General features: G+C 42.6%; 1 protein-coding gene across 1 annotated transcript in view; it reads left to right on the top strand.

Annotated features, from left to right (window-relative positions):
• Positions 1–26062, top strand: part of LOC137095235 (mitochondrial import inner membrane translocase subunit TIM50-like) — a 53511-nt gene that overhangs the window by 13498 nt on the left and 13951 nt on the right. The window contains exon 4 of the mRNA XM_067461669.1: positions 16651–16672. Coding sequence (XP_067317770.1) covers positions 16651–16672 — 22 coding nt within the window. The remainder of the gene's footprint in view (positions 1–16650; positions 16673–26062) is intronic.

Here is a 26062-nt window from a genome sequence, read left to right as displayed (position 1 = left end):
CCCTGAGACTTCCTCTCACTAATAATAATAATAATAATAATAATAATAAAAAGGATATTTATACATGGCTATCATATCTCCTCTCAGCCTTCTCTTCTTCAGGCTAAACGTGCCCAGCTCTTTAAGCTGCTCTTCATAGGGCTTGTTCTCCAGATCCTTATACAGAAAATAGCAAATAATAGAATCCAGCGTATAATTGTATAAACTTGTTATATTGTTCAATTTCACAGTAATCACAAACAATATTATATGAGTTTTTGTACAGTCACTCTGAAACCCTGAATGCTATTATTTGCTATTTTCTGTATAAGTTGGATATTTATTGAGCTTACTAATTCAGGAACCCATTCATATTGTAATGTACTGATCAATATCAGTACTCGAGAGCAGTACGTGTGAAAAAGATCTTGGAGTCCTCGTGGACAACAAGTTAAACATGAGCCAACAATGTGATGTGGCAGCAAAAAAAGCCAATGGGATTTTGGCCTGCATCAAGAGGAGCATAGTGTCTAGATCTAAGGAAGTAATGCTACCCCTCTATTCTGCTTTGGTTAGACCACATCTGGAATACTGTGTCCAATTCTGGGCACCACAATTCAAGAGAGATATTGACAAGCTGGAATGTGTCCAGAGGAGGGCGACTAAAATGATCAAGGGTCTGGAGAACAAGCCCTATGAGGAGCGGCTTAGGGAACTGGGCCTGAAGAAGAGAAGGTTGAGGGGAGATATGATAGCCATGTATAAATATGTGAGAGGAAGCCACAGGGAGGAGGGAGCAAGCTTGTTTTCTGCTTCCTTGGAGACTAGGACGCGGAACAATGGCTTCAAACTACAAGAGAGAAGATTCCATCTGAACATTAGGAAGAACTTCCTGACTGTGAGAGCCGTTCAGCAGTGGAACTCTCTGCCCCGGAGTGTGGTGGAGGCTCCTTCTTTGGAAGCTTTTAAGCAGAGGCTGGATGGCCATTTGTCAGGGGTGATTTGAATGCAATATTCCTGCTTCTTGGCAGAATGGGGTTGGACTGGATGGCCCATGAGGTCTCTTCCAACTCTTTGATTCTATGATTCTATGATTCTAATATCAACATGTATCCAATCATTTCAGTACAGTGGAGGGCCGAAGTTGGCCCATACTTGCTCCAGAGGCTCCAGATTCTCTCCTTGCCCCAGTTCTAGGTCAAATAAACAATGGTGGTAAAATAAGGTTGCAGAATAGGTGGAGTTTTGAGCCAACTGCCTTTCCCCCTTTCCTTTCCTTCCACTAAATTTATCAGAGAGCACAGGCCCCATTTTTTCCAAATCTGTATATTGCCGTTTCCTGTTCCGCAGTGACTCAGCCGTGGGACTCAGGCCGGAGCTGGGTTCCCACAGGGGTTTTGTGGCCCTTATTACAGCCGGCGCATGTTGCCAGGGATGTGTGAATGGGCCTGGCTGAGGGGGGGGGGGGGGGGGCTTGACTACCTGTCCGCCTTTGAGGAGCTGGGCTTCTCTGCATATTCCATTGCGGGGGCTTTTATTTCTTCCTTCTCACCCTCTTCCATGTGGCTTTAATTGGTTGATGGCAGACCTCACACCGCAGTCCATTTGGGGGACCATTATGGGTCTCCTTTGGTGACTCCTTCATTCCTGCATCTCCATCTTGGGCCTGTTTTGCCATATTGAATGTATTGATTGATTGAATTTATACTTTGCCTTTCTCCCCATCTAATGGGGCTCAGAGTGGCTTATTAAAATTTAAAAGAAGATCCAGTTAAAGTATACATATATTTGAGCAGCAATGAAAGAAACAGTATTGTGTTAGATTTTAGCCTGTTCTTGTAAGCCGCTCTGAGTAAGTAAAACATCAAGTAAAACATCAAGGGAGGCATTCAAATCCTATATTTGAGCCAGAGTTGAAAACAAATTTTCTAATTTCTGGTCAGTGACCAATAAAGGAAATAATATGGAATAAGTTAAGCATTATTTATGTATGTATTTATTTACGACATTTTGACCACATCATGAGAAGAAAGGAAAGCTTAGAGAAGACAATGATGCTGGGGAAAAAGGAAGGAAAAAGGAAGAGGGGCCAACCAAGGGCAAGGTGGATGGATGGCATCCTTGAAGTGACTGGATTGACCTTGAAGGAGCTGGGGGTGGTGACGGTCGACAGGGAACTCTGGCGTGGGCTGGTCCATGAGGTCACGAAGAGTCAGAAACAACTGAATCCAGTCAACCAGTCACTTCAAGGATACCATCCATCCACCTTGCCCTTAGTCGGCCCCTCTTCCTTTTTCCTTCCATTTTCCCCAGCATCATACTCTTCTCTAAGCTTTCCTTTCTTCTCATGATGTGGCCAAAGTACTTTATCTTGGCCTCTAAAGGTAAAGGTAAAGGTAGTCCCCTGACATTAAGTCCAGTCATGTCTGACTCTGGGGTGTGGTGCTCATCTCCATTTCTAAGCCGAAGAGCCAGCGTTGTCCGTAGACACCTCCAAGGTCATGTGGCCGGCATGACTACATGGAGCGCCGTTACCTTCCCGCCGGAGCGGTACCTATTGATCTACTCACATTTGCATGTTTTCGAACTGCTAGGTTGGCAGAAGCTAGGGCTGACAGCGGAAGCTCACGCCGCTCCCCGGAATCGAACCTGCGACCTTTCGATCAACAAGCTCAGCAGCTCAGTGCTTTAACCCACTGCGCCACCGGGGGCTCCTATCTTGGCCTCTACTATTCAATTATAATTTAACAATTATAATTTAACAATTATATTGTTAAAAATCATAATTAAATGTCAGTACCTCCCTATGTGTTGATTCTTTCTGATTATTTGGTCCAGAAAGGCAGCATTGTGTCGTGGATTGAGAGTTAGGCTACAGCTCAGCAGATGATGGTTTGCACCAGTCCTGAAAGGACTCTGTTTTCAGCAGACAATGGGGAAAACTCCCTCGGATGCGAGTCCTTTCCAAGAATGCAGATTAAGAGCGTTTACGACCCTTTTGATATGCAGCACAAGCCCAAAGTGCTTCTGTGGGGAAAGGGGGGTGACTCAGAAGTACCTTCTTTTTCTTCTTTCTAAAGTATCTCCGACTTCCTGATTGCCTTTCTCTAGCGTGGCCTCTTTTGATGTTGAAGGCAGAGCTGCCATTCCACACCATGATGCAAACTGCGCCTCAATTGAGCCATCCTGCCATATTCCTCAGCAAAAGAGGGTACTTAGCCAGTTGCTTCCAGGTGAAGGGCCCTTTCTTCCCCCCAAATTCTTCAATTGGTGCTAACACGCTCCTTTCATGCTCCCGCAAATTGCTCCTATTTGGGGCAGCAGGTCTGCTTATGGCTGGCACATGCCATCTGCTCTCTGTCGGAAGGGCTGACCCAAATGCCTCCTGGAAAAGTTAGAGATGACACCCTTTGAAAAAAGAAAATTCTGGTTGTAAGGAAACAAAACACATATTTTAATCTCTTTCAGTGAGGAAAGGGAGTCTTTTTTGTATATCTATGTGTGCTCACACTGAGTTAAGATTTGGCTGTAAGAGATGCTCCTTTCATTTACCATAACTATGCTAAAGAATCCCGGGAGCTGTAATATACATTATTTGGCAGAGAAGGCTAAAACTATAGCTCTCAGGCCCCTTCTACACTGCTTTATAAAATCCAGATAATCTGCTTTGAACTAGATTATATAGCAGTGTAAACTCATATAACCCAGTTCAAAGCAGCAAATCTGGATTATCTGTTTTGATATTCTGGATTATTTGGCAGTATAGAAAGTGGTTTTTCTGGCCAAGTGGTGATTCGTAGACCAGTGATAAAGCCAGTGCCCAACATTTGTCTCTCGGTTTGTAGTTTAGAGAAAAATATTTTGCAATACTCAGCCAGAAAGCACTTAATTTTGGAGCTCCAGGAGTTCATAGGCTATGGCTTTCCTCAATAAATTGGAATAATATGCACCCAAGGGCTAGAGATGGTAATAATATTAATATTAGTATAGTAATAGTAGTAATAATAGTAATAAAATTTGAAGAAAACGGCACTCTTTAACTTGATGCCTTCCAAAAGTCTTGGGCAAATGCCCCCTTGATCCCCAAGTCACATGGCCAGTGACCAATGGTCATGTAACTGGGGGTGATGGGAGATGAAAGGTTCCTAGCAGTAAATAGAAGGTAAAAATGTCATTTATTCCGGAAGTTGAACCTCAGCACTCTAGAGCTACTGAAGGCACTGTCTTCCAAGGAAGTGATACTGATCTCTCAGATTGGCTTACTCAAGGCATGGTCAAACTTGGGCCCTCCAGGTGTTTTGGACTTCAACTCACACAATTCCTAGCCTCGGGCCTCTTCCTTTAAGCGCCTGAGGCCAGGAATTGTGGGAGTTGAAGTCCAGAACACCTGGAGGGCCCAAGTTTGACCATACCTGATATAAATAAATAAGAGAACCAGAGGCTGATGAGGGTGGCAGTAGATCCCAGGTTAAGGCCTTAGTTTGGGAAGTGTGTGGGGTTGATGGGAGTGGCAGTTGTATGTATTGTGGAACTTGAAGTCCAGAACACCTGGAGAGCCCAAGTTTGACTATTATTTATTTATTTACTTACTTTATTTATATACCGCTTTTCTCAGCCATCAGCTCCAGCTCTTCATGCGGGGACATGAGAGAAGCCTCCCACAAGGATGATAAAAACATCAAATCATCCAGGCGTCCCCTGGGCAACGTCCTTGCAGACGGCCAATTCTCCCACACCAGAAGCGACTTGCTCCTGACGCGACAAAAAAAAAAGAAGCCCTCAGGCGACTCAGAGCAGAAGACTAAGCCTGGAATACACTCTGCTATAATAATAATTATTATCATCATCATCATCCAGCATATATATCTCATTTGCTGTGACATACTGTGTTTTTGTGTCAGTAAAATAATATAATAATAGGAATATAATATTCCTATAATAATAGGAATTGTGGGAGTTGACGTACAAAACACCTGGAGGGCCCAAGTTTGACCACGCCTGGAATGCACTCTGCTGCAATAATAATAATAATAATAATAATAATAATAATAATAGAATATAATATTCCTATAATAATGCCGCCCTGAGTCGCCTTCGGGCTTATATGGGCGGGATAGAAATAGTGTAAATAATAATAATAGAATATAATATTCCTATAATAATGCTGCCCTGAGTCGCTTTTGGGCTGATATGGGCGGCATAGAAATAGTGTAAATAATAATAATAATAATAATAATAATAATAGAATATAATATTCCTATAATAATGCCATCCTGCGTCGCCTTCGGGCTGATATGGGCGGGATAGAAATAGTGTAAATAATAATAATAATAATAATAATAATAATAATAATAGAATAGAATATTCCTATAATAATGCCACCCTGAGTCGCTTTTGGGCTGATATGGACGGCATAGAAATAGTGTAAATAATAATAATAATAATAATAATAATAATAATAATAATAATAGAATATAATATTCCTATAATAATGCCACCCTGAGTCGCCTTTGGGCTGATATGGGCGGGATAGAAATAGTGTAAATAATAATAATAATAATAGAATATAATATTCCTATAATAATGCCACCCTGAGTCGCCGTTGGGCTGATATGGGTGGGATAGAAATAGTGTAAATAATAATAATAGAATATAATATTCCTATAATAATGCTACCCTGAGTCGCTTTTGAGCTGATATGGACGGCATAGAAATAGTGTAAATAATAATAATAATAGAATATAATATTCCTATAATAATGCCACCCTGAGTCGCCGTTGGGCTGATATGGGTGGGATAGAAATAGTGTAAATAATAATAATAGAATATAATATTCCTATAATAATGCTACCCTGAGTCGCTTTTGAGCTGATATGGGCGGGATAGAAATAGTGTAAATAAATAATCGGAATTGTGGGAGTTGGAGGTCCAAAACATCTGGAGGGCCAAAGTTTGCCCATGCTTGGCTTACCCTGTTTCACATCTGGATGTGCTGTATATTTTCTGAGAAGAATTTAAAAGGGAAGGGATAAGCTTCAAAGATGGAAAAAAAACTACATCTTTAAATTCCCTCCCCATCTGTGCTTCTTGAGGCAAGAGAATTCGGACAGGCGAAGAGCAATGGAGAGCTCAGTGGCCGGTCGTAGGTCTCTTTGGGAGCACAGATTTCCCCATCTGGAATCTGCCGAAGAGCAATTGGCGCATGCCCGTGCTTTGAAGTGCTTTCCCAAAGGTATTCCTCTGTCTGCCCCCTTTACCTGCTGTTCCCAAACCGCCATAAAACCCCTTTGGTTTTGTTAATGACCCTTTCCAGGCCGCCTGTCACACACATGCGAATGGCCATAGCAGAGCAGATGGGTCTGGGCCGCTGGGTTTGGCACACTTCGCAGCTCTCTGCAAGTCGCATGGCATCACTTGGGAGCCACCCCATTGCCCTGCTGCCTTGTCTGGCCGCCTTTCGGCCCAAGCGGCTGTAAAACTGGGGGGCCCTCTTTGATCTCTTTTGCCTTGTTCCGCTATTCTTTTGGTTCTTTCTCTTGGGAAGCGTGGACTTGCAAAAGGGGGTTGTTTGTGTCTTGATCTTTCCTTTTTTATTACAAATTTCCTTTGTCACTCTTCCAAGTTTGCATTGATCTCCCAGCTTCTGGTTTTAAACACTTGGGAGCGTGTGATAGGAAACCAGAAAGGGAGGTTTCAATGGAAAGATGGGTTGTTGTTTTCTTAAAAGGCTTTGGGGTTCTAGCTGGAGAAGAGAGAATAATAATAATACGGTAACAGCAACAGCATCCTGTCTTTTGGGGTTTGGGACTCAAGTATACAAAAGGGAAAGCAAACGTAGTTAAAAATTGGAAGCATACAATGATTTAAAAATATGATTCAGTTAAAGTACACATATATTCAGTCAGTTGAGCAGCAATGAAAGAAACAGTATGGAGTAAGTAAAACATCAAGGGAGGCATTCAAATCCTTTATTATTATTATTATTATTATTATTATTATTATTATTACTTTTTGAAACACAACAAGATGAGTCCACAGCAGACACTCTGCTGGCTGTTGTATTAGATCACACGTCGGACACTTCCCAAGTGTCTAGGACTGGGTTATTATTATTATTATTATTATTATTATTATTATTATTTGAAACACAACAAGATGAGTCCACAGCAGACACTCTGCTGGCTGTTGTATTAGATCACATGTCGGACACTTCCCAAGTGTCTAGGACTGGGTGATTATTATTATTATTAATATTATTATTATTATTATTTGAAACACAACAAGATGAGTCCACAGCAGACACTCTGCTGGCTGTTGTATTAGATCACACGTCGGACACTTCCCAAGTTTCTAGGACTGGGTTATTATTATTATTATTATTATTATTATTATTATTTGAAACACAACAAGATGAGTCCACAGCAGACACTCTGCTGGCTGTTGTATTAGATCACATGTCGGACACTTCCCAAGTGTCTAGGACTGGGTGATTATTATTATTATTATTATTATTATTATTATTATTATTATTATTTGAAACACAACAAGATGAGTCCACAGCAGACACTCTGCTGGCTGTTGTATTAGATCACACGTCGGACACTTCCCAAGTGTCTAGGACTGGGTTATTATTATTATTATTATTATTATTATTATTATTTGAAACACAACAAGATGAGTCCACAGCAGACACTCTGCTGGCTGTTGTATTAGATCACATGTCGGACACTTCCCAAGTGTCTAGGACTGGGTAATTATTATTATTATTATTATTATTATTATTATTATTTGAAACACAACAAGATGAGTCCACAGCAGACACTCTGCTGGCTGTTGTATTAGATCACATGTCGGACACTTCCCAAGTGTCTAGGACTGGGTAATTATTATTATTATTATTATTATTATTATTATTATTATTTGAAACACAACAAGATGAGTCCACAGCAGACACTCTGCTGGCTGTTGTATTAGATCACACGTCGGACACTTCCCAAGTGTCTAGGACTGGGTAATTATTATTATTATTATTATTATTATTATTTGAAACACAACAAGATGAGTCCACAGCAGACACTCTGCTGGCTGTTGTATTAGATCACATGTCGGACACTTCCCAAGTGTCTAGGACTGGGTCATTATTATTATTATTATTATTATTATTATTATTATTATTATTTGAAACACAACAAGATGAGTCCACAGCAGACACTCTGCTGGCTGTTGTATTAGATCACATGTCGGACACTTCCCAAGTGTCTAGGACTGGGTGATTATTATTATTATTATTATTATTATTATTATTATTTGAAACACAACAAGATGAGTCCACAGCAGACACTCTGCTGGCTGTTGTATTAGATCACATGTCGGACACTTCCCAAGTGTCTAGGACTGGGTTATTATTATTATTATTATTATTATTATTATTTGAAACACAACAAGATGAGTCCACAGCAGACACTCTGCTGGCTGTTGTATTAGATCACACGTCGGACACTTCCCAAGTGTCTAGGACTGGGTTATTATTATTATTATTATTATTATTATTATTATTATTTGAAACACAACAAGATGAGTCCACAGCAGACACTCTGCTGGCTGTTGTATTAGATCACATGTCGGACACTTCCCAAGTGTCTAGGACTGGGTAATTATTATTATTATTAATATTATTATTATTATTATTATTATTATTATTTGAAACACAACAAGATGAGTCCACAGCAGACACTCTGCTGGCTGTTGTATTAGATCACACGTCGGACACTTCCCAAGTGTCTAGGACTGGGTGATTATTATTATTATTAATATTATTATTATTATTGTTATTATTTGAAACACAACAAGATGAGTCCACATTAGACACTGCTGGCTGTTGAATTGGATGGCCATTAGGTTTATTTGGAATTAATATTATGTTATAATTGTTCTGCTTCCTCTACGTCAGTGTTTCTCAACCTGGTGGTCGCGAGGGGGTGTCAGAGGGATCGCCAAAGACCATCAGAAAACATAGTATTTTCTGTTGGTCATGTGGGTTCTGTGTGGAAGGTTTGGTCCAGTTCTATCAGTGGGGTTCAGAATGCTGTTTCATTGTGGGTGAACTATAAATCCCAACAACTACAACTCCCAAATGGCAAAGTCTATTTTCTCCAAACTCTACCAATGTTCACATTTGGGCATATTGAGTATTCGTGCCAAGTTTAATCCAGATCTATCATTTCTTGATACCACAGTGTTCTCTCGATGTAGGTGAACTACAACTCCAAAAACTCAAGGTCAGTGTCCACCAGACCTTCCCAGTATTTTCTCTTGGTCATGGGAATTCTGTGTGCCAAGTTTGATTCAATTAGATCATTGGTGGAATTCAGAATGCTCTTTGATTGTAGGTGAACTATAAATCCCAGCAACTCCAGTATTACCAAATGACAAAATCAATCACCCCCCAAGCCCACCAGTATTCTGTTTGGTTGTGCATTTAAGTAATCAGATCTAATTTGCCAAATAGTCACTGTTGAATGTTTTAATGTTGAATGTTTTTATATTGTGAAATGCTATTTTAAATTGTAAGTCGCTCGGAGTATTTTGGTGGAGAGCGACTAATTAAGAAGTAAAGTGAAGTGAAGTATTCAGATTTGGGCGTATCGGGTATTTGTGCCAAATTTAGTCCAGTGACTGAAAATACATCTTGCATTTCAGATCTTTACATTACGATTCATAACAGTAGCAAAATGACAGTAATGAAGTAGCAATGAAGATAACGTTATGGTTGGGGGTCACCAAACATGAGGACCTGTACTAAGGGGTCGCGGCATTAGGAAGGTTAAGAAACACTGCTCTACGTCTTCTTTTCCCCTTAAGATTGAATGTCTTCAGCAGATGAGATCTATTTTCATCAGTTTTAAGTAGTCTTTTCCAAGGTCCCAGTTGGTTTCTTTCTTAGGTAGGCCTTGATTAGATGAAAGCCCATAGGTAAGTCTGTCCATGTTCCTAATCTCTAGCACTTTGGTTCGCCAGTCTTCTTTTTCCAGTATTTCTTTTTGTCTCCAGTTCTTGGTGTACACTATTCTGGCAGCAGTGACCAAGAAATTAAACAAAATCTCTTTACTCTTGTCTTTTTCTATATCTAAATATTTCTTTAGATGTTTTTGGATGGGGTCCTTACACAGTTTGGTCCTGGTGGTATGGTATTTGATTTGTTCCAGTGTCTCCAAAGATTCGTTTGCTAGATATAGGTCCTGCGGTCTCGGTATGCTTTTATTTTGTGGATGTTTACGGGGGTTTTCTGAATCTTCCCCTAAAGATGGCGGCATTGAGCTTCAAAACTTGGCAGCTTTGGGATGTGGGGACAAAGCTTGAGTTAAGGAGGCCTCTGGAGAACAGACAATACTGCCAAGATTGTCAAAAGTGGTTACTGAGAAAGAAACAGATGAACTTGCATGCTTTTCCTGTGTCAATTCCCTGTCTGAAGATGTTTTGGTAAGGAAAAAAACATCATCTTTGCCTTCTTCCTAGGCTGAGAGAGCATGACTTGCTGCACCTCTGTTGTGTTTGTTGTTGTTCATTCGTTCATTCGTCTCCTACTCTTCGTGACCTCATGGATCAGCCCACGCCAGAGCTCCCTGTCGGCCGTCACCACCCCCAGCTCCTTCAAGGTCAGTCCAGTCACTTCAAGGATGCCACTCATCCATCTTGCCCTTGGTCGGCCCCTCTTCCTTTTGCCTTCCACTTTCCCCAGCATCATTCCCTTCTCTAGGCTTTCCTGTCTCCTCATGATGTGGCCAAAGTACTTCAACTTTGTCTCTAGTCTCCTTCCCTCCAATGAGCAGTCGGGCTTTATTTCCTGGAGGATGGACTGGTTGGATCTTCTCGCAGTCCAAGGCACCTCTGTATAATACCCCAAACATATCGCAGAAAATCAGCCAAGGTGGTTTTTGAAACTCCTGTCTTCCCCTTCAAACAGAGTTTGTTTTCTGTTTATACAGAACCGTTTGTCAGATTATCAGGTTGTCTTTTTTCCAGAATCCTGCCATCTCCTCGGCAGCAAATCAGGCCAGTTGTGGTGAACAAGCCATCCTGAAAGAGAGTGTGCCCGTTCACGGCCCAATGTCCCCTATCCTGCATCCTGCATATTGGGAATTGCTGTTTTTCTGGGCAAGCGCCTTATAGGGCACACTGAACACTTCATATAGGACAATCAAGAAGTCCCAAATAATCCTAAGAGTTATTGCCAGAGTCGCGCAGGAAGATAAGTACCATCCTGTCAGCCTCATGTCGACAAATGCATAATAATAATAATAAAGATAGTGGTCAAAGGACATTTAATCAACTACCAAGCTTGCAAACTTTGTGTTTTGTCTGTTTGTTTTGTTAAAAATGTAATACAACTGTCTGGTTGCTCCTGATATGATAAATAAATAAAATAAATAAATAGCAGTGGAACTCTCTGACCCGGAGTATGGTGGAGGCTCCTTCTTTGGAGGCTTTCAAGCAGAGGCTAGATGGTCATCTGTCAGGGGTGTTTTCAATGTGATTTTCCTGCTTCTTGGCAGAATGGGGTTGGACTGGATGGCCCACCAGGTCTCTTCCAACTCTATGATTCTATGCATGCCTTAACAGCTCCTGAAAATGTCCTAGCTTTAAGACGGTTAAGTTCAAGGAATCCTCATCCTTTATTTCATTTCATGCACAAGGCCCATTGAGCCTCTCCGAATTGAAACCAACATAGAAATTTGCCATCTAACATCCACCCCATCCCATTAATTCCCTTGGAGATGTCGCCTGCCTTCTTCGGAGGGTTGGCTTGGTTAACAAGTGCCAGGATGCGCTGCCGTATTTTCATGCCCAATTGAGCTAACTCGGTAGCCGTGGCTGTGTTTGGTTAAAGCGGAGGAGGGCTTTGTGGCTGGGAGGGTGTCTCGGGAAGACATCTGACAGCTGCCCCTGTCTGCCTCCCTCCGATTGTCAGCACCGCTGCCGTTCCCTTCCCTGCCAAGCCAATTTTCCGCTGCCCTGAACAAAGGGGGCTCTGCGGATTAGGCCTGGGATTAATCTTGCTGTATCTTAAAAAGTCTTTTCGCGGCTTCCCACTCGTTTTTTACATAATCCCAAACTCTGGCGAAAGGGGTAAAAACAAAGCCGTGATTCAGAAAGTATCTCTGGAACAGAATTCTGCCTTTGCTCTGCTCCAAAGAGTTTGATTGGTTTGCTTTGTGAAATAGCCACAGATCTTGGACTGTGTTGTTTTGCCCTAGGCTGTTACCACATTTTGTGTAATTTTGTGGGATTGGTTCAAGTTGCTGGGTGTGTTTGACCAGTGACTTTGGCAGAGGGCAAGGCGCTCTCTCTGCATTTGGGGCCAACAGCTGCCTTATTCTTGCACCTGTGACTGCAAACAATACAACTCTTAACTCCCTGTGTGTGTACACTCAAGCAGATAGGAAGGCTGGCTTTAAAAAAATGTTTTAAGACCCATTGTTGCTTTGTGCAGAGATTTCTGTGGCTCAAACAGCTGGTCCTTTGCTTGGCGGAGTTGAAAGAGATCCCCTCTCACTGACTTCCCTTTGGACCATTAAAGGACGCAGGTCCCTGGTTCAGACACGGCCAAGTTTCAGCAATCACACTTTGCAGCAGAGTTTTAACAAGCTGGCCTCGGAATATGTTCACAAGTCGAAAGCATTACTTATCCAAGTGTCCGGATGCAACTAATGCATTTTAATTATCTTGTTTTTCCCTCCTCTCACCACACTTTAAATCACAAATTTTGTATTTCACCTTAAGAACAGACAAGCATCCCGAGCTCTGAGGATTACCTGGGAAGGAATCCCACTGGAGCATTGCAACACACCCAAATACCTGGGAGTCACTCTAGACCATTCTCTGACCTACAAGAAGCACTGCCTGAACATCAAGCAAAAAGTGGGCGCTAGAAACAATATCATACGAAAGCTGGCTGGCACAACCTGGGGATCACAACCAGATACAGTGAAGACGTCTGCCCTTGCGCTATGCTACTCTGCTGCTGAGTACGCATGCTCAGTGTGGAACACATCTCACTACACTAAAACAGTGGATGTGGCTCTTAATGAGACATGCCGCATTATCACAGGGTGTCTGCGCCCGACACCACTGGAGAAATTACACTGTTTAGCCGGTATTGCACCACCTGACATCCGCCGGGAAGTAGCAGCCAATAGTGAAAGGACCAAGGCAGAGACATCTCCAGCCCATCCCTTGTTTGGGTATCAGCCAGCACGTCAAGGACTTAAATTAAGAAATAGTTTTCTTAGGTCTACAGAGACACTCGCTGGAACACCTCAGCAAGCGAGAGTTCAAAAGTGGCAGGCTCAAACCCAGCACCTCAATCGGTGGGTGATACCAGATGAGAGACTCCCCCTGGGCACACAGAAGACTGGGCAACTTGGAAGGCGCCGAACAGACTTCGCTCTGGCACCACGAGTTCAACTCCCACAATTGGGGGGAAAACAAAGTGATGAAGATGATTATGAGGCATGTCATTTTGCTTCCTTGTGTGTTGACTTCTTTTTCCTTCCTTTACAAGAGTTATGTTGCGGTTTTTGTTGTTGTTGATGTTGGGATGCTTTTCTTTGCCACAATACCTGGAACGCTCTCCCCAAGGACATCAGACAAGCCCCAACGTTGGCAATCTTTAGGAAGAGCCTGAAGACCTGGCCGTTCCAGTGTGTCTTTCCAGATTAGGAAACTCCTGGCATCATGTCCCAAATGCACTTTGTTAGAGACTAGGATTGTCTGCATATTGCACCTACCTCCAAAAAACCTCTACATACCTCCTGCCAAGTTCAGCACTTTTAAATTTTGTCCATTACATTTGGCCCGGCCTTTTAGATTTTAAATGCATCATGTGTCATTGTTTTTAGTGTTTATTGTCTTTGCTTGATGTTTTATTATATGCTTATTACTGTTATATTTGTAAGTTGTTGATTGTTGCGGCCTTGGCCTTTGTAAGCCGCATCGAGTCCTTCGGGAGATTTTGCGGCGTATAAATAAAGATAATAATAATAATAATAATAATAATAATAATACCTGGAAGCATGCCGGTGAACCAAAAGCACTCATTCTTAGTGTATGAAACCGGTTCCATCTCTGTGAGCTTGTGAACAGTGGTCCAAAGGGCTCCTTTGGCACCCTGCAGCATCTGAATATGTGGGTCCAAATGACTAGGGTGGCAGTGTTGACAGAGCCATGCTGAGTGGAGGTGACTGGCTGCATAGCGGCGCACCTCTGCCTGTTGATGCAAGGCTCTTCAAGGTGTGAGAGCCATTTGGCGTCAGAGCTCGGTTATTTATGCAAGTGCAGAACAAGTCCAAAGAAAAGGGTGAAGCATGAGGAGAAGAGAGATTCGGGCTGCTTCTCCAGCAAATCAGGTACCAGTTAAACACCAACAGTGTACTGCTTTAGGTAACCAGCCATGCCCAGGTCCTGGCATTGGGTTATACCCTTGGTTATATCCTGCTCCTTCATACCCTTCAAGGCTCTTGTTTTACCAGCTGTTTGTTTCCATATACTGCATTCACTGCAGGGAAGGGCACAAAAACTCTGTAAAAATGGGGGGGGGGGGGAAGCAATTGCCATTTTTTAAAACCCGAAAACACCTTTCTAAGAATTTTCTAGATCAGGGGTGCTCAAACTTTTTGAACAGAGGGCCAGGTCACAGTCCCTCTAACTGTTGGAGGGCCGGATTATAATTTGAAAAAAACATGAAAGAATTCCTATGCACACTGCACGTATCTTATTTATAGTGCAAAATAAAATCCACTTAAAAACAATAAAATAATTAAAATGAAGAACAATTTTAACAAATATAAACTTATTAGTATTTCAATGGGAAGTGTGGGCCTGCTTTTGGCTGATGAGATAGGATTGTTGCTGTTGTTTTGTTTTCAAGTCGTTTGAGACTTAGGTTGACCCTGAGCGAGGGCCGGGTAAATGACCTTGGAGGGCCGTATCCAGCCCCCAGGCCATAGTTTGAGGACCCCTGTTCTAGATCATGGCATGAGTCTTCCAACAGAAAGTGATCTTAGAGCAGTGATGGGCAACCTTTTGAGCTTGGTGTGTCAAAATTTGCCAAAAACCTGAGCATAACTTGGGTGTCAATTTCGAGGAAAAAAAATATTTTTTTTGCAATATTTATAGTTTAAGTAAGAAAAATGTATATTCCATGCTGAGTTATGGAGTGAACAATGCTCAAATGTGGAAATGTTAAATTTGTAGAGCCTTTTACAAAATGAAGGATGGAATTAGATTGGCTCTTATAAGGTGTACTTCTCTGTATGCATGTGGCCGCGTGTCATCAAAAATAGTCATGCGTGTCAGTGCTGACACGCGTGTCATAGGTTCACCATCACAGTCTTAGAGACTTGGAGATTCTTTGAGAGAGAACATTTCCACCTAAACGTTACGAAGAACATCCTGACAGCGAGAGGTGTCTGACAGTGGAATATGCTGCCTCCACGTCTCCTGGAGTCTCCTTCTCTGGAGGTTTTTCAGCAGAGTCTGGCTTGCCATCTGCTAGGAGGGTTTGGATGGTGCATTTCATCCTGGCAGAAGGGGGTTGGATTAGATGGCCCTTAGGGTCTCCTCAAGTTCTAGGATTCTGCACGTAATCAAATCTGCAAATGTGGAAGGATGGCTGCATTGCCTTCTAAATCCCCTTGTGATCGATTTGCATAACGTGGTGAGATTTAGTAAGCTAGTGAATTCCAATAGCAACAAATGTTTTTTTTAGGTGGAGAGCTAGTTTCAAAATCAAAGGTCCCTATATTGCTTTTTATAAACCTGTTTCCTCTCTGATGGTTTTGTGCTGACATGCTCAATGCGCCCTGGCATTCCGATGCCGAAACCCAGGTCTCCTGCCCAATGCAAATTCCTGAGTGCGTCTTCATTGCACCGAGGTGTTATTCCGTTCTGCTGAGTCAGTGTCTGCGTCTCCGTCGCATCCTGGCCTTTTAAAAGACCAGGTTCCTGCCTCTGGCCTGGGCTGCTCTGGGGCTAAATACAGCCCAACAATATCCCTCCTTCTCCATATGCACCGCACTTCCTTCCTGTTGTCCGGTCTGACCCTTGTCTGTCTTCTCCTGACCTGTTTTAGTTTCCAGGAGAAGGCTGTCTGTCCGCAACCGCCACCCATAACAGTCTCCCAGACTCCTCTGTCAACAGGATGGGCACCAACCCACTAGAGCTTGGCAGACTTGAAGGGTGATCGGAGGTACCTGGGAAAGGTCTCTGCCCAGCAAGATCAATAATGGTCTTCCTGGATCAGATCCTAAACCTAGCATTCCGATATCACATTGTAGCCCCCAGTCTTCCACTCAGACGTTCCCATAATCCAGCTTTTCCCGAGGCAAGGCCTTCCAGATATAAATGGCAAACATAACTCCTTAGGACCACCAGAAGACAAAACAGTGAACATTTTTCCATTCCTATCCATGCTTGGTCAGAAGAAATGGACCTTTCAGTCAAGGATGGACAACTTCCAAGGGTTTGGGGGCCAAAGTCTCAAAACACGTGGTCCTAGGTCTAAAAACACAGCAACAGATGGTTGGGTTACTTCCAGCTTCTCTCTTCTGCCTTGTAACTTGAAGTAGATTCATTTTTATAACTGGGATTTTCTCTCTCTCCTTCTCTTTGCAGATCCCTGATGAATTTGATAATGGTAAGTAGAAATCTTTTGCCTCTTCAAAGTTGCTTATGATGGAATGGAGTTGGCAGACTGGGCTGAGGTGGACAGACTTCTGAGCTTTCCTGTGCAAAAGTACTACATTTGTCTAAAAACAACCCAGTGTTTATACCTAATAATGGATTCTTTCAGTCCTTGTATTCCAAACTTGTTTTTAAGGCAGATGGTCTGCTACAAATGTTTTTGATGCTTTTAAATCCACATTGCTGCTGCTGTTATTACTTTAATGTTGCCCTGACAGCTAGGGATCCTGGTGCTTTTTTTTAGGGATTGATGAGTCAGAACTTTGAGTTCAAAAATATGGATTGAATAAAAGAAATACATTCTTGATAGAAAATCATAGAATCAAAGAGTTGGAAGAGACCTCATGGGCCATCCAGTCCAACCCCATTCTGCCCAGAAGCAGGAATATTACATTTAAATCACCCCTGACAGATGGCCATCCAGCCTCTGTTTAAAAGCCTCCAAAGAAGGAGCCTCCACCACACTCCGGGGCAGAGAGTTCCACTGCTGAACGGCTCTCACAGTCAGGAAGTTCTTCCTCATGTTCAGATGGAATCTCCTCTTTTGTAGTTTGAAGCCATTATTCCGCATCCTAGTTTCTATGGAAGCAGCAAACAAGCTTGCTCCCTCCTCCCTGTGGCTTCCTCTCACATATTTATACATGGCTATCATATCTCCTCTCAGCCTTCTCTTCTTCTGGCTAAACATGCCCAGCTCTTTAAGCCGCTCCTCATAGGGCTTGTTCTCCAGACCCTTGATCATTTGAGTCGCCCTCCTCTGGACACATTCCAGCTTGTCAATATATCTCTTGAATTGTGGTGCCCAGAATTGGACACAATATTCCAGGTGTGGTCTAACCAAAGCGGAATAGAGCATGGGGAGCATGACTTCCCTAGATCTAGACACTATGCTCCTCTTGATGCAGGCCAAAATCCCATTGGCTTTTTTTGCCGCCATATCACATTGTTGGCTCATGTTTAACTTGTTGTCCATGAGGACTCCAAGATCTTTGGAGTCTTGGAACTCACTAGCTTACTAAATCTCACAATCTAAAGAAAGTAAAAGGATACGAAGTCCGTGCAGCTACACTTTGCCTAGAGAGAGGCAAAATGTGCTTCCTCGTAGGTAGAAAGAAAAGCAGAAGAGACTGGGAAAATGGTGAAAAGGCCACGTGGCAATAAGAATACCTTTAAAAAAGGAAGTTCCCTCACAGAATTCCAATGCCACATCATCAAAGGGGAAGAGACAGTGGCAAGGGGGAAGAGTAAAGACAAAGCCTTTTTGGGAAACATGCATACGAATGTGGGGTTGGGGGGGGGGAATCCTTCAGCCTAATCCTATCTCTAGTCTAGCTACTCATTGATGTCTGGAAACTTGATGACAGAAGAGACTTGTGCAGTCCAGGAATGAAACCCAACACTTTTCTTATCATGGTGCTGAGTATAGTTGGCCCTCCATCTCAAGAGATTCTGTATCCATCCATGACTTGAACTTAAGGTGAACCTCTCACAGGATTTTCCTTGCAAGACAAGGCAAGAACCCTGGTTTCCAGTGTCCAGCGTTCAGGCCATTACATCCCACTGGTTTCCTATAAGGTCATAAGGTAAAGGTAAAGGTTTTCCCCTGACATTAAGTCCAGTTGTGTCCGACTCTGGGGGTCTTCTCCTGACGTTAAGTCCAGTTGTGTCCGACTCTGAGGGTTTTCTCCTGACATTAAGTCCAGTCGTGTCTGTCTCTGAGGGTTTTCTCCTGACATTAAGTCCAGTCATGTCCGACTCATCTCCATTTCTAAGTCAAAGAGCTGGCATTGTCTGTAGACACTTCCAAGGTCATATGTTACCTTCCTGCCGGAGCGGTTCCTATTGATCTACTTACATTTGCATGTTTTCGAACTGCTAGGTTGGCAGAAGCTGGGTCTGATAGTGGAAGCTCAACCCGCTCCTCAAATTCGAACCTGTGAACTTTAGGTCAACAAGTTTAGCAGCTCAGTGGTCATGCCAGGAGCTAATTTTTCTTATATCCTCCCCCCACAAAAGGTCCATAACATCATAATGTACTATATATAATATACAATTTACCTATCCAGAAAACAGGTAGAAAAGTGGGATTTCATAATCCAGCAGGACAGTAATCATTAGAGTTTCCTGGTTTATATTATGTGGGAGCTGCTATTTGAATTAGGTGTCGCTTAATACATTTTTTACTTTTCATACCCAAGTGATTTCATAGGTAGAAACTTGGGATTTTAATCTTGAATTTGGGCCAAGGTAACTTCAAGTACCTCTGTATTTAACCAGCTGAGGAATTGGTAAAGAGAGTTGAGCAAGAAATAGGTGGCCTCCTTGATGCATTAAACTGGAGACTTCCTTACCCAGCCACCTCTTTACAAGTGACTTAAAAAATTAAAATCCCCAGAAGCAAAGTTTCCAGGAATAACTAGAATCGCTTGACATTTCTAACAGAAGAATGGGAGGGGGTTGGCTTTCTTCAGCGGCTTGAGAGCAGATGTATCGGAGCATAAACAGAAGGTCAGGCGGGACATAGTTTGCGGTGACGATGGGGGAGTTAAACAATGCTCCTCCAAATGCCTGTTCCTGGGTATCGCTCGAGGCGAAATGCAGCGGGCAGCAATGAATGGAGAGCCCCAGAGCCTTCAGGACCGCGGGTGTCCCTTGGGAGAATTATTATTATGCCATAGGCATCCCAGATGTCCTCCTCAGCTATTCTGCTTTTCACAATGACGAAGACACGGCAGGCGGGGAAGCAGATTTCGGGGCACTGCGTTGTCAGGCCCTAAAGGCATCTTTGTGTTGCCTTTCACTTATTGTTGGCATGCCTTTGTTTGCGTGGGCAAACTTTGTCCCTCTGGGTGTTTTGGACTTCAACTCCCCAGCTGTTAGGAATTGTGGGAGTTGAAGTCCAAAACACCCAGAGAGCCTCTGGTCGTTTCTGGTCACAACATGCCCAGTGTGGAATACATCTCACCATGTGAAAACAGTGGATGTGGCTCTTAATGAGACATGCCACATTATCACAGAGTGTCTGTGCCCTAAACCACTGGAGGAATTATGCTGTTTAGCCCAGGGGTCCTCAAACTAAGGGCCGGATATGGCCCTCCAAGGTCATTTACCCGGCCCTCGCTCAGGGTCAACCTAAGTCTGAAACGACTTGAAAGCACACAACAACAACACAATCCTATCTCATCAGCTCAAAAGCAAGCCCACACTTCCCACTGAAATACTAATAAGTTTATATTTATTAAAATTATTATTCATTTCAATTATTATATTGTTTTTAAGTGGGTTTTTTTTTTGCACTACCAATAAAATATGTACAGTGTGCATAGGAATTCATTCATGTTTTTTTCAAATTATAATCCAGCCCTCCAACAGTTTGAGGGAATATGACCTGGCCCTCTGTTTAAAAAGTTTGAGCACCCCTGATTTAGCCGGTGTTGTGCCACCTGGAAGGCCTCGCCTATCTTTGCGATCGCATTTCCATCTATGAACCGGCACGAACTTTGAGATCCTCCGGGGAGGCCCTCCTCTCATTCCCACCGCCGTCACAAGTACGGTTGGTGGGGACGAGAGAGAGGGCCTTCTCGGTGGTGGCCTCCCGCCTCTGGAATGGCCTTCCAAGGGAAATAAGACAGGCCCCATCTCTCCCCTCTTTTCGTAAGAATTTGAAGACTTGGTGGTTTCAGCAAATTTTCGAGAGTGACCAGTGTTAGCTCAGCCCAGACACTGTCCGGACACGACCTGTTACTGTTATTTTTTATTTTGTTTTGATCATGTTGTGACTCTGTATGTCTTAATGTTGTTTGGAAACCGCCCTGAGTCCCCCCGGGGAGATAGAGCGATATATAAATAAAGTTTTTTATTATTGATAATAATAATAATAATAATAATAATAATAATAGGACTAAGGCAGTGACATCTCCCACTCATCCCCTGTTTGGATATCAACCAGCACGCCAGTGCCTTAAACCAAGAAATAGTTTTCTAAGATCTACAGAGATACTTGCAGGAACACCTCAGCAAGCAAGAGTCCAAAAGTGGCAGGCTAAAATCCAGAACCTCTGAATGAAATGCTCCCTCCTGGGTACACAGAAGACTGGATGACTTGGAAGGCGCTGAACAGACTGTGCTCTGGGACCACGAGATGCAGAGCCAACCTTAAGAAGTGGAGTCCACGACATGCGAATGCGGAGAAGAGCAAACCACAGACCACCTACTACAATGCAGCCTGAGCCCTGCCACATGCACAATGGAGGACCTTCTTAAAGCAACTCCAGAGGCACTCCAAGTGGCCAGCTACTGCTCAAAGAACATGTAATATAATGCCAAGTTTTTAAACTTTGTGCTTTTAAAATGCATTACAACTGTACCCTCGGTTCACTACTGATACGATAAATAAATACGCAAAAAGCCCAAGTTTGCCCATGCCTGGTTTAACCTGAAACCTGTCTGTTTGGACTGAACCTGACAATCCAGGCTCACACCTTGCAATTGATTTAAAAGTCCTTGCAGTTGATTTTGAGAAACCAAAAATGTACCTGAAAGCTTCCAAAAGCAGCAGAAAGGAAAATAATAATTTTTATAATTGAATTAACATCAGAAACAAAGGAATAGGGTGGCTGTGAGATGCCTGCGTGCCCAAAGGCCCAAATAGGACAGTTTAGGGTGCTTTTGAGAAGCAAGTTCCCCACTTAGTGGAGGTTTTCTAAGAATATATATAAGAAATCAAGGGAAAGAAGATTTAGGGAGGTGGGTGAAGGGGGAGAAGTTTGCCTTTCGCTCTGTTCAGCCAGCTTGGCATATGCTCTCTGCGGCTTAAAAGGCCTTCTCCAGGAACAGCCCCATTGTTGCCCACAATAGAGTCACTCCCTCTCCCCCCTCTGCTCCCATTCAGGCTTCTTTAACCCTCTCCCCCTCCCTTTAAGCACACGTTTACAAGTCTGGTTAAACAGCTTTGCAATTGGGGATACCAAAACTATTCTTCTCCCTTCCCCTTCTTTATCCTCTGCATGCACATTTGACTTTTCTGCTTGCATCAGGTGATGGCCTTTGCTTCATCTTCTCCCATTCACTGGAAGATATTGAGGTTACATTTTCTAATGCCAGACTTAATGGCAGTATGGAAGCAGCCACTTGGCACGTGTGTTTTCGATTTAAAATAATGTTTTATGTGCGGTCCTTTGAAAAATAATTTTGTTTTTTTCTGGAATAGAGCAGAAACAGCATCTGCTATGACAAGACAGTCAGTTTCAGAACTGGAAAAACACTTCTAATATCAGTGGCAGAACCAGCACGACAAATAAATGTGAGCTGCATTACAAAATACCTTTCAAAAAGGCAACAATAAGCAGTTTCAAAAAGGATACGAAACAAATCATGGTGGAAGAGTCTGGATCCTTTTTGTTAGATGCTCCTTGTAATAAGATGGGAACCAGAATAGGGAGTTCTCCCATGTAGTTTGATTCATCTCATATGAAGAAAACATTCAGTCTGTCAAATATTCTGTTGATACATACCATTTAGTAATAATATTTATGATAAAATACAACCTGGTGGTTGGGGAAAACAATTACTCAATTATCTACCTTTATAGAAGACTGATTGCATGTTTGGATGTTGCAAACCACACATCAGAAGCTCAAGATGAACTGTTTTTATTGAAGGTAATTCTAACCATTTGGATGCCTTCCTCTTGCCTCCAATGGTTTTAAGAGCAGAATAAAATTTTATTTATTTATTTATTTACATTATTTATATTCCGCCTATATCAGCCTGGAGGCGACACAGAATTCCCTGGAAATAGGAAAATGGCAAACGAAGGAGAAGTTACTACAGTGCTGTGTGTTTTTGTAGTATCTTAAGCGGCCCTTTTCAAATAATTATAATAATGTATTTTCAAAGGCTTTTATGGCTGGAATCACTAGGTTCTTGTGGGTTTTTTCGGGCTATAGGGCCATGTTCTAGAGGCATTTCTCCTGACATTTCACCTGCATCTATGGCAAGCATCCTCAGAGGTAGTGAGGTCTGTTGAAATTAGGACAACTCCAACCTACCATTAAAGCCTTGGCAGACCGTGCAAAAAGAATCTGCGAACCCCACCTCCTCCAAGATGAACTGAACCACCTCAACTGGGCTCTCCAGGCCAATGGAGACTCCACCTCAGACATCAGAAGAGCTGTAAGACCAAGAACAAGCCACGAGAGTAAAGATGATGATCCACCCAGAGGAAAAGTGTTCCTGCCATACATCAAGGGAACCACTGACCGCAGAGGGAAGCTGATGAGGAAACACAACATACTACAAACCCAACAAATCTACAAACCCAACAAATGCTACGTTCAGCAAAGGACAAGAGGGATCCTCTCACCTCTGCAGGAGTCTACCGTATACCATGCAGCTGTGGACAAGTCTACATAGGGACCACCAAATGCAGTGTTGCCCAGACACGCATCAAGGAACATGAAAGGCACGGCAGACTACTTCAGCCAGAGAAGTCAGCCATAGCAGAGCACCTGATGAACCAACCTGGACACAGCATATTATTTGAGAACACAGAAATACTGGACCACACCAACAACCACCATGTCAGACTACACAGAGAAGCCATTGAAATCAACAAGCATGTGGACAATTTCAACAAAAAGGAAGAGACCATGAAAATGAACAAAATCTGGCTACCAGTATTAAAAAACTCTAAAATTACAACAGCAAAACAACAGAGAGGAAACAACCAGGCACATCTTAACACCTCTCAACAAAAGATTTTCCCAGGCTCAGCCAGGCCTTCAAATGCTAATGAAGGTGGTCAGTTGAAACATTCACACCTAGCTCCAGTAGAGAAGAGCTCTTTGCCCCACCCCAGTCATTCCACAGATATATAAACCCATTGTCCTAATTCCAACAGACCTCACTACCTCTGAGGGTGCTTGCCATAGATGCAGGTGAAATGTCAGGAGAAATGCCTTTCGGGCCCTATAGCCCGAAAAAACCCCACAAGAACCTAATTATAATAATAATAACAATAAGAAGAAGAAGCAAGAATAAGCAATTAGAACCAGTGCCATCAAAGCCAGAATTGAAAAGTTGATGACAGATTCTAAGTGTAGACTGCAAGGAAGCATACAAAATTATGAATCACATACTCAGCTGCTGCAAGAAGATTGTGCAAATGGACTACAAGCAGAGGCACAACACCGTTGCTCAGATGATCCATTGGAACTTGGCCACAAATATCATCTGGCTGCAACAAAGAACTGGTGGGATCACAAGCCTGAATAGGTTAGGGAAAATGAACATGGCAAACTACTCTGGGATTTCCGAATGTATGATTGTGGGGGGAAAAAACAAGTATGGATTGTAGATGTTGCAATCCCAGGTGACAGCAGGATGGATGAGAAGCTATTGGAAAAGCTTATACGATGTTGATCATTCATTCAGTCATTTCCGACTCTTCGTGACCTCATAGACCAGCCCACGCCAGAGCTCTCTGTTGGCCGTCACCACCCCCAGCTCCTTCAAGGTCAATCCAGTCACTTCAAGGATCCCATCCATATACGATACGAGGATTTAAAGATCGAACTGCAAGACACTCAAGGTGGTCCCAGTGGTGATCAGTACATTGGGTGCAGTGCCTAAAGACCTTGGCCTGCACTTGAAAAAATTACCACCTGTCAGCTGCAAAAGGCCACCCTGCTCAGATCTGCACGTATTATTTGCCGATACACCACACAATCCTAGACACTTGGGAAGTGTCCAACATGGGCTCAAATACAAAAATCAGAATAGTGATCTTGTTTGCTGTGTACGAATCTTGTTGTGTATCAAATAATAAAACATTGAATTTTGCCATTGTAAACTGCTCTGAGTCACCTCCGGGCTGAGAAGGGTGGTAAATAAATATGGTAAATAAATAATACATTTGTTACCCCCCTCTCCACAGCTCAAAGCAGGACACAACCCAGCTAAAAGACAGCATAAATAAATACTGTTTTGAATATGTTGGACCCTTCCTCAAGCCACAAGGAGACGTGGATAATCTATTATTATTATTATTATTATTATTATTATTATTATTGACACAAAAGCACAGTATGTCACAGCAAAAGAGATCTATATGCTGGATTTCGTATCACAAAATCACAAGTCGAACACTTCCCAAGCGTCTAGGACTGTGTGATGTATTTTCGAATGATGCGCACAGATCCAAATAAAGTGGCATTTTGCAGTTGACAGATCGTGATTTTGTCGATATTTATTGTTTCCAAATGCCAGCATTATTATTATTATTATACAGTGAAATACGTGTATTAAAACACATTTCTATAAAATGCACATACTAAAATACACAAGACAATGTATAAAACACAATAATGGTAGAATGTAAATTTAAAATCCTATCAAAGGGGCAAATTTGTCTGTTTTGTAACTTGTGAAATCGATCCTAGACCAAGCCATTTTCCTCCCCACTCAACAGCATAGTGTCATTCCAAGTTTTTTCTAACACAAAATTACAGTAAAAATGATGTAATTGATATCGACTGCCTTATGTGTGCATTTTTTAGATAGATCGATCGATAGATATGTTTTCCCCTTGAATTCCACCATATAAGCCTGGGTTGCGGCATTGACACCTGAAGCCGTTTCCCGGAGGGCCTGCCAAAGCAGCCTTTGGGCCCCAGCTGCTGGGCTGGGATTATCATAAGAATGGCTCCCAAATTACGCCCCATTCAGGGGGCCTGCCTTTGATTGATTAACTTACAGTTTCTGTTTGAATAACCCTGGCCGCTCCGTCAAATCTCGGAGGGATAGTTAACCCAGCCGCTCACACGCTCTTTCTTCTTCGCCAGCCTGACCCCTGCTGCAGGGAAGGCCTGTCATTGGAGAAGCCATTAGTATTCTTTAGGGAAGAAGGGGCTCGAGCCCTGCATATGTTCAAGCTGCATCAGGTGGCTTTTGTATTATTATAGCTATTTCTGCAAAGGAGGGGGTTGAACCACTAGCCTTGGACCAGGGAGCAATTAATAGGCATCTTCGTAGACGTCAGACTTGGATTATTACTGAACAGCTGCACCGAATTGTGGCTCCCTTGCTTCTGATAACCTTTGTCACCGAGAAGGGATTATTTTCCCTACCAATGGAATTATGATTGGGGTGGTGGTTGTTGTTGTTGTTTATTTCTGTTCTGCTTTACCTCTCTATACACAAACATTAAAATAGAACAGCGCACTGAAACCATTAAAAAGCTATTCACATACTTAAAACAGAATTGTTGGACACCGAGGGATATACTCAAAGTTTCACTTAAATTAAGCCTTTGTATCCACAGATTCTTTGTATCCACAGACCA

Source organism: Anolis sagrei, chromosome Y, assembly GCF_037176765.1.
Source record: "Anolis sagrei isolate rAnoSag1 chromosome Y, rAnoSag1.mat, whole genome shotgun sequence".
In the NCBI taxonomy this organism is placed as follows: Eukaryota; Metazoa; Chordata; class Lepidosauria; order Squamata; family Dactyloidae; genus Anolis; species Anolis sagrei.
This window is presented reverse-complemented; position numbering and strand designations above follow the sequence as displayed.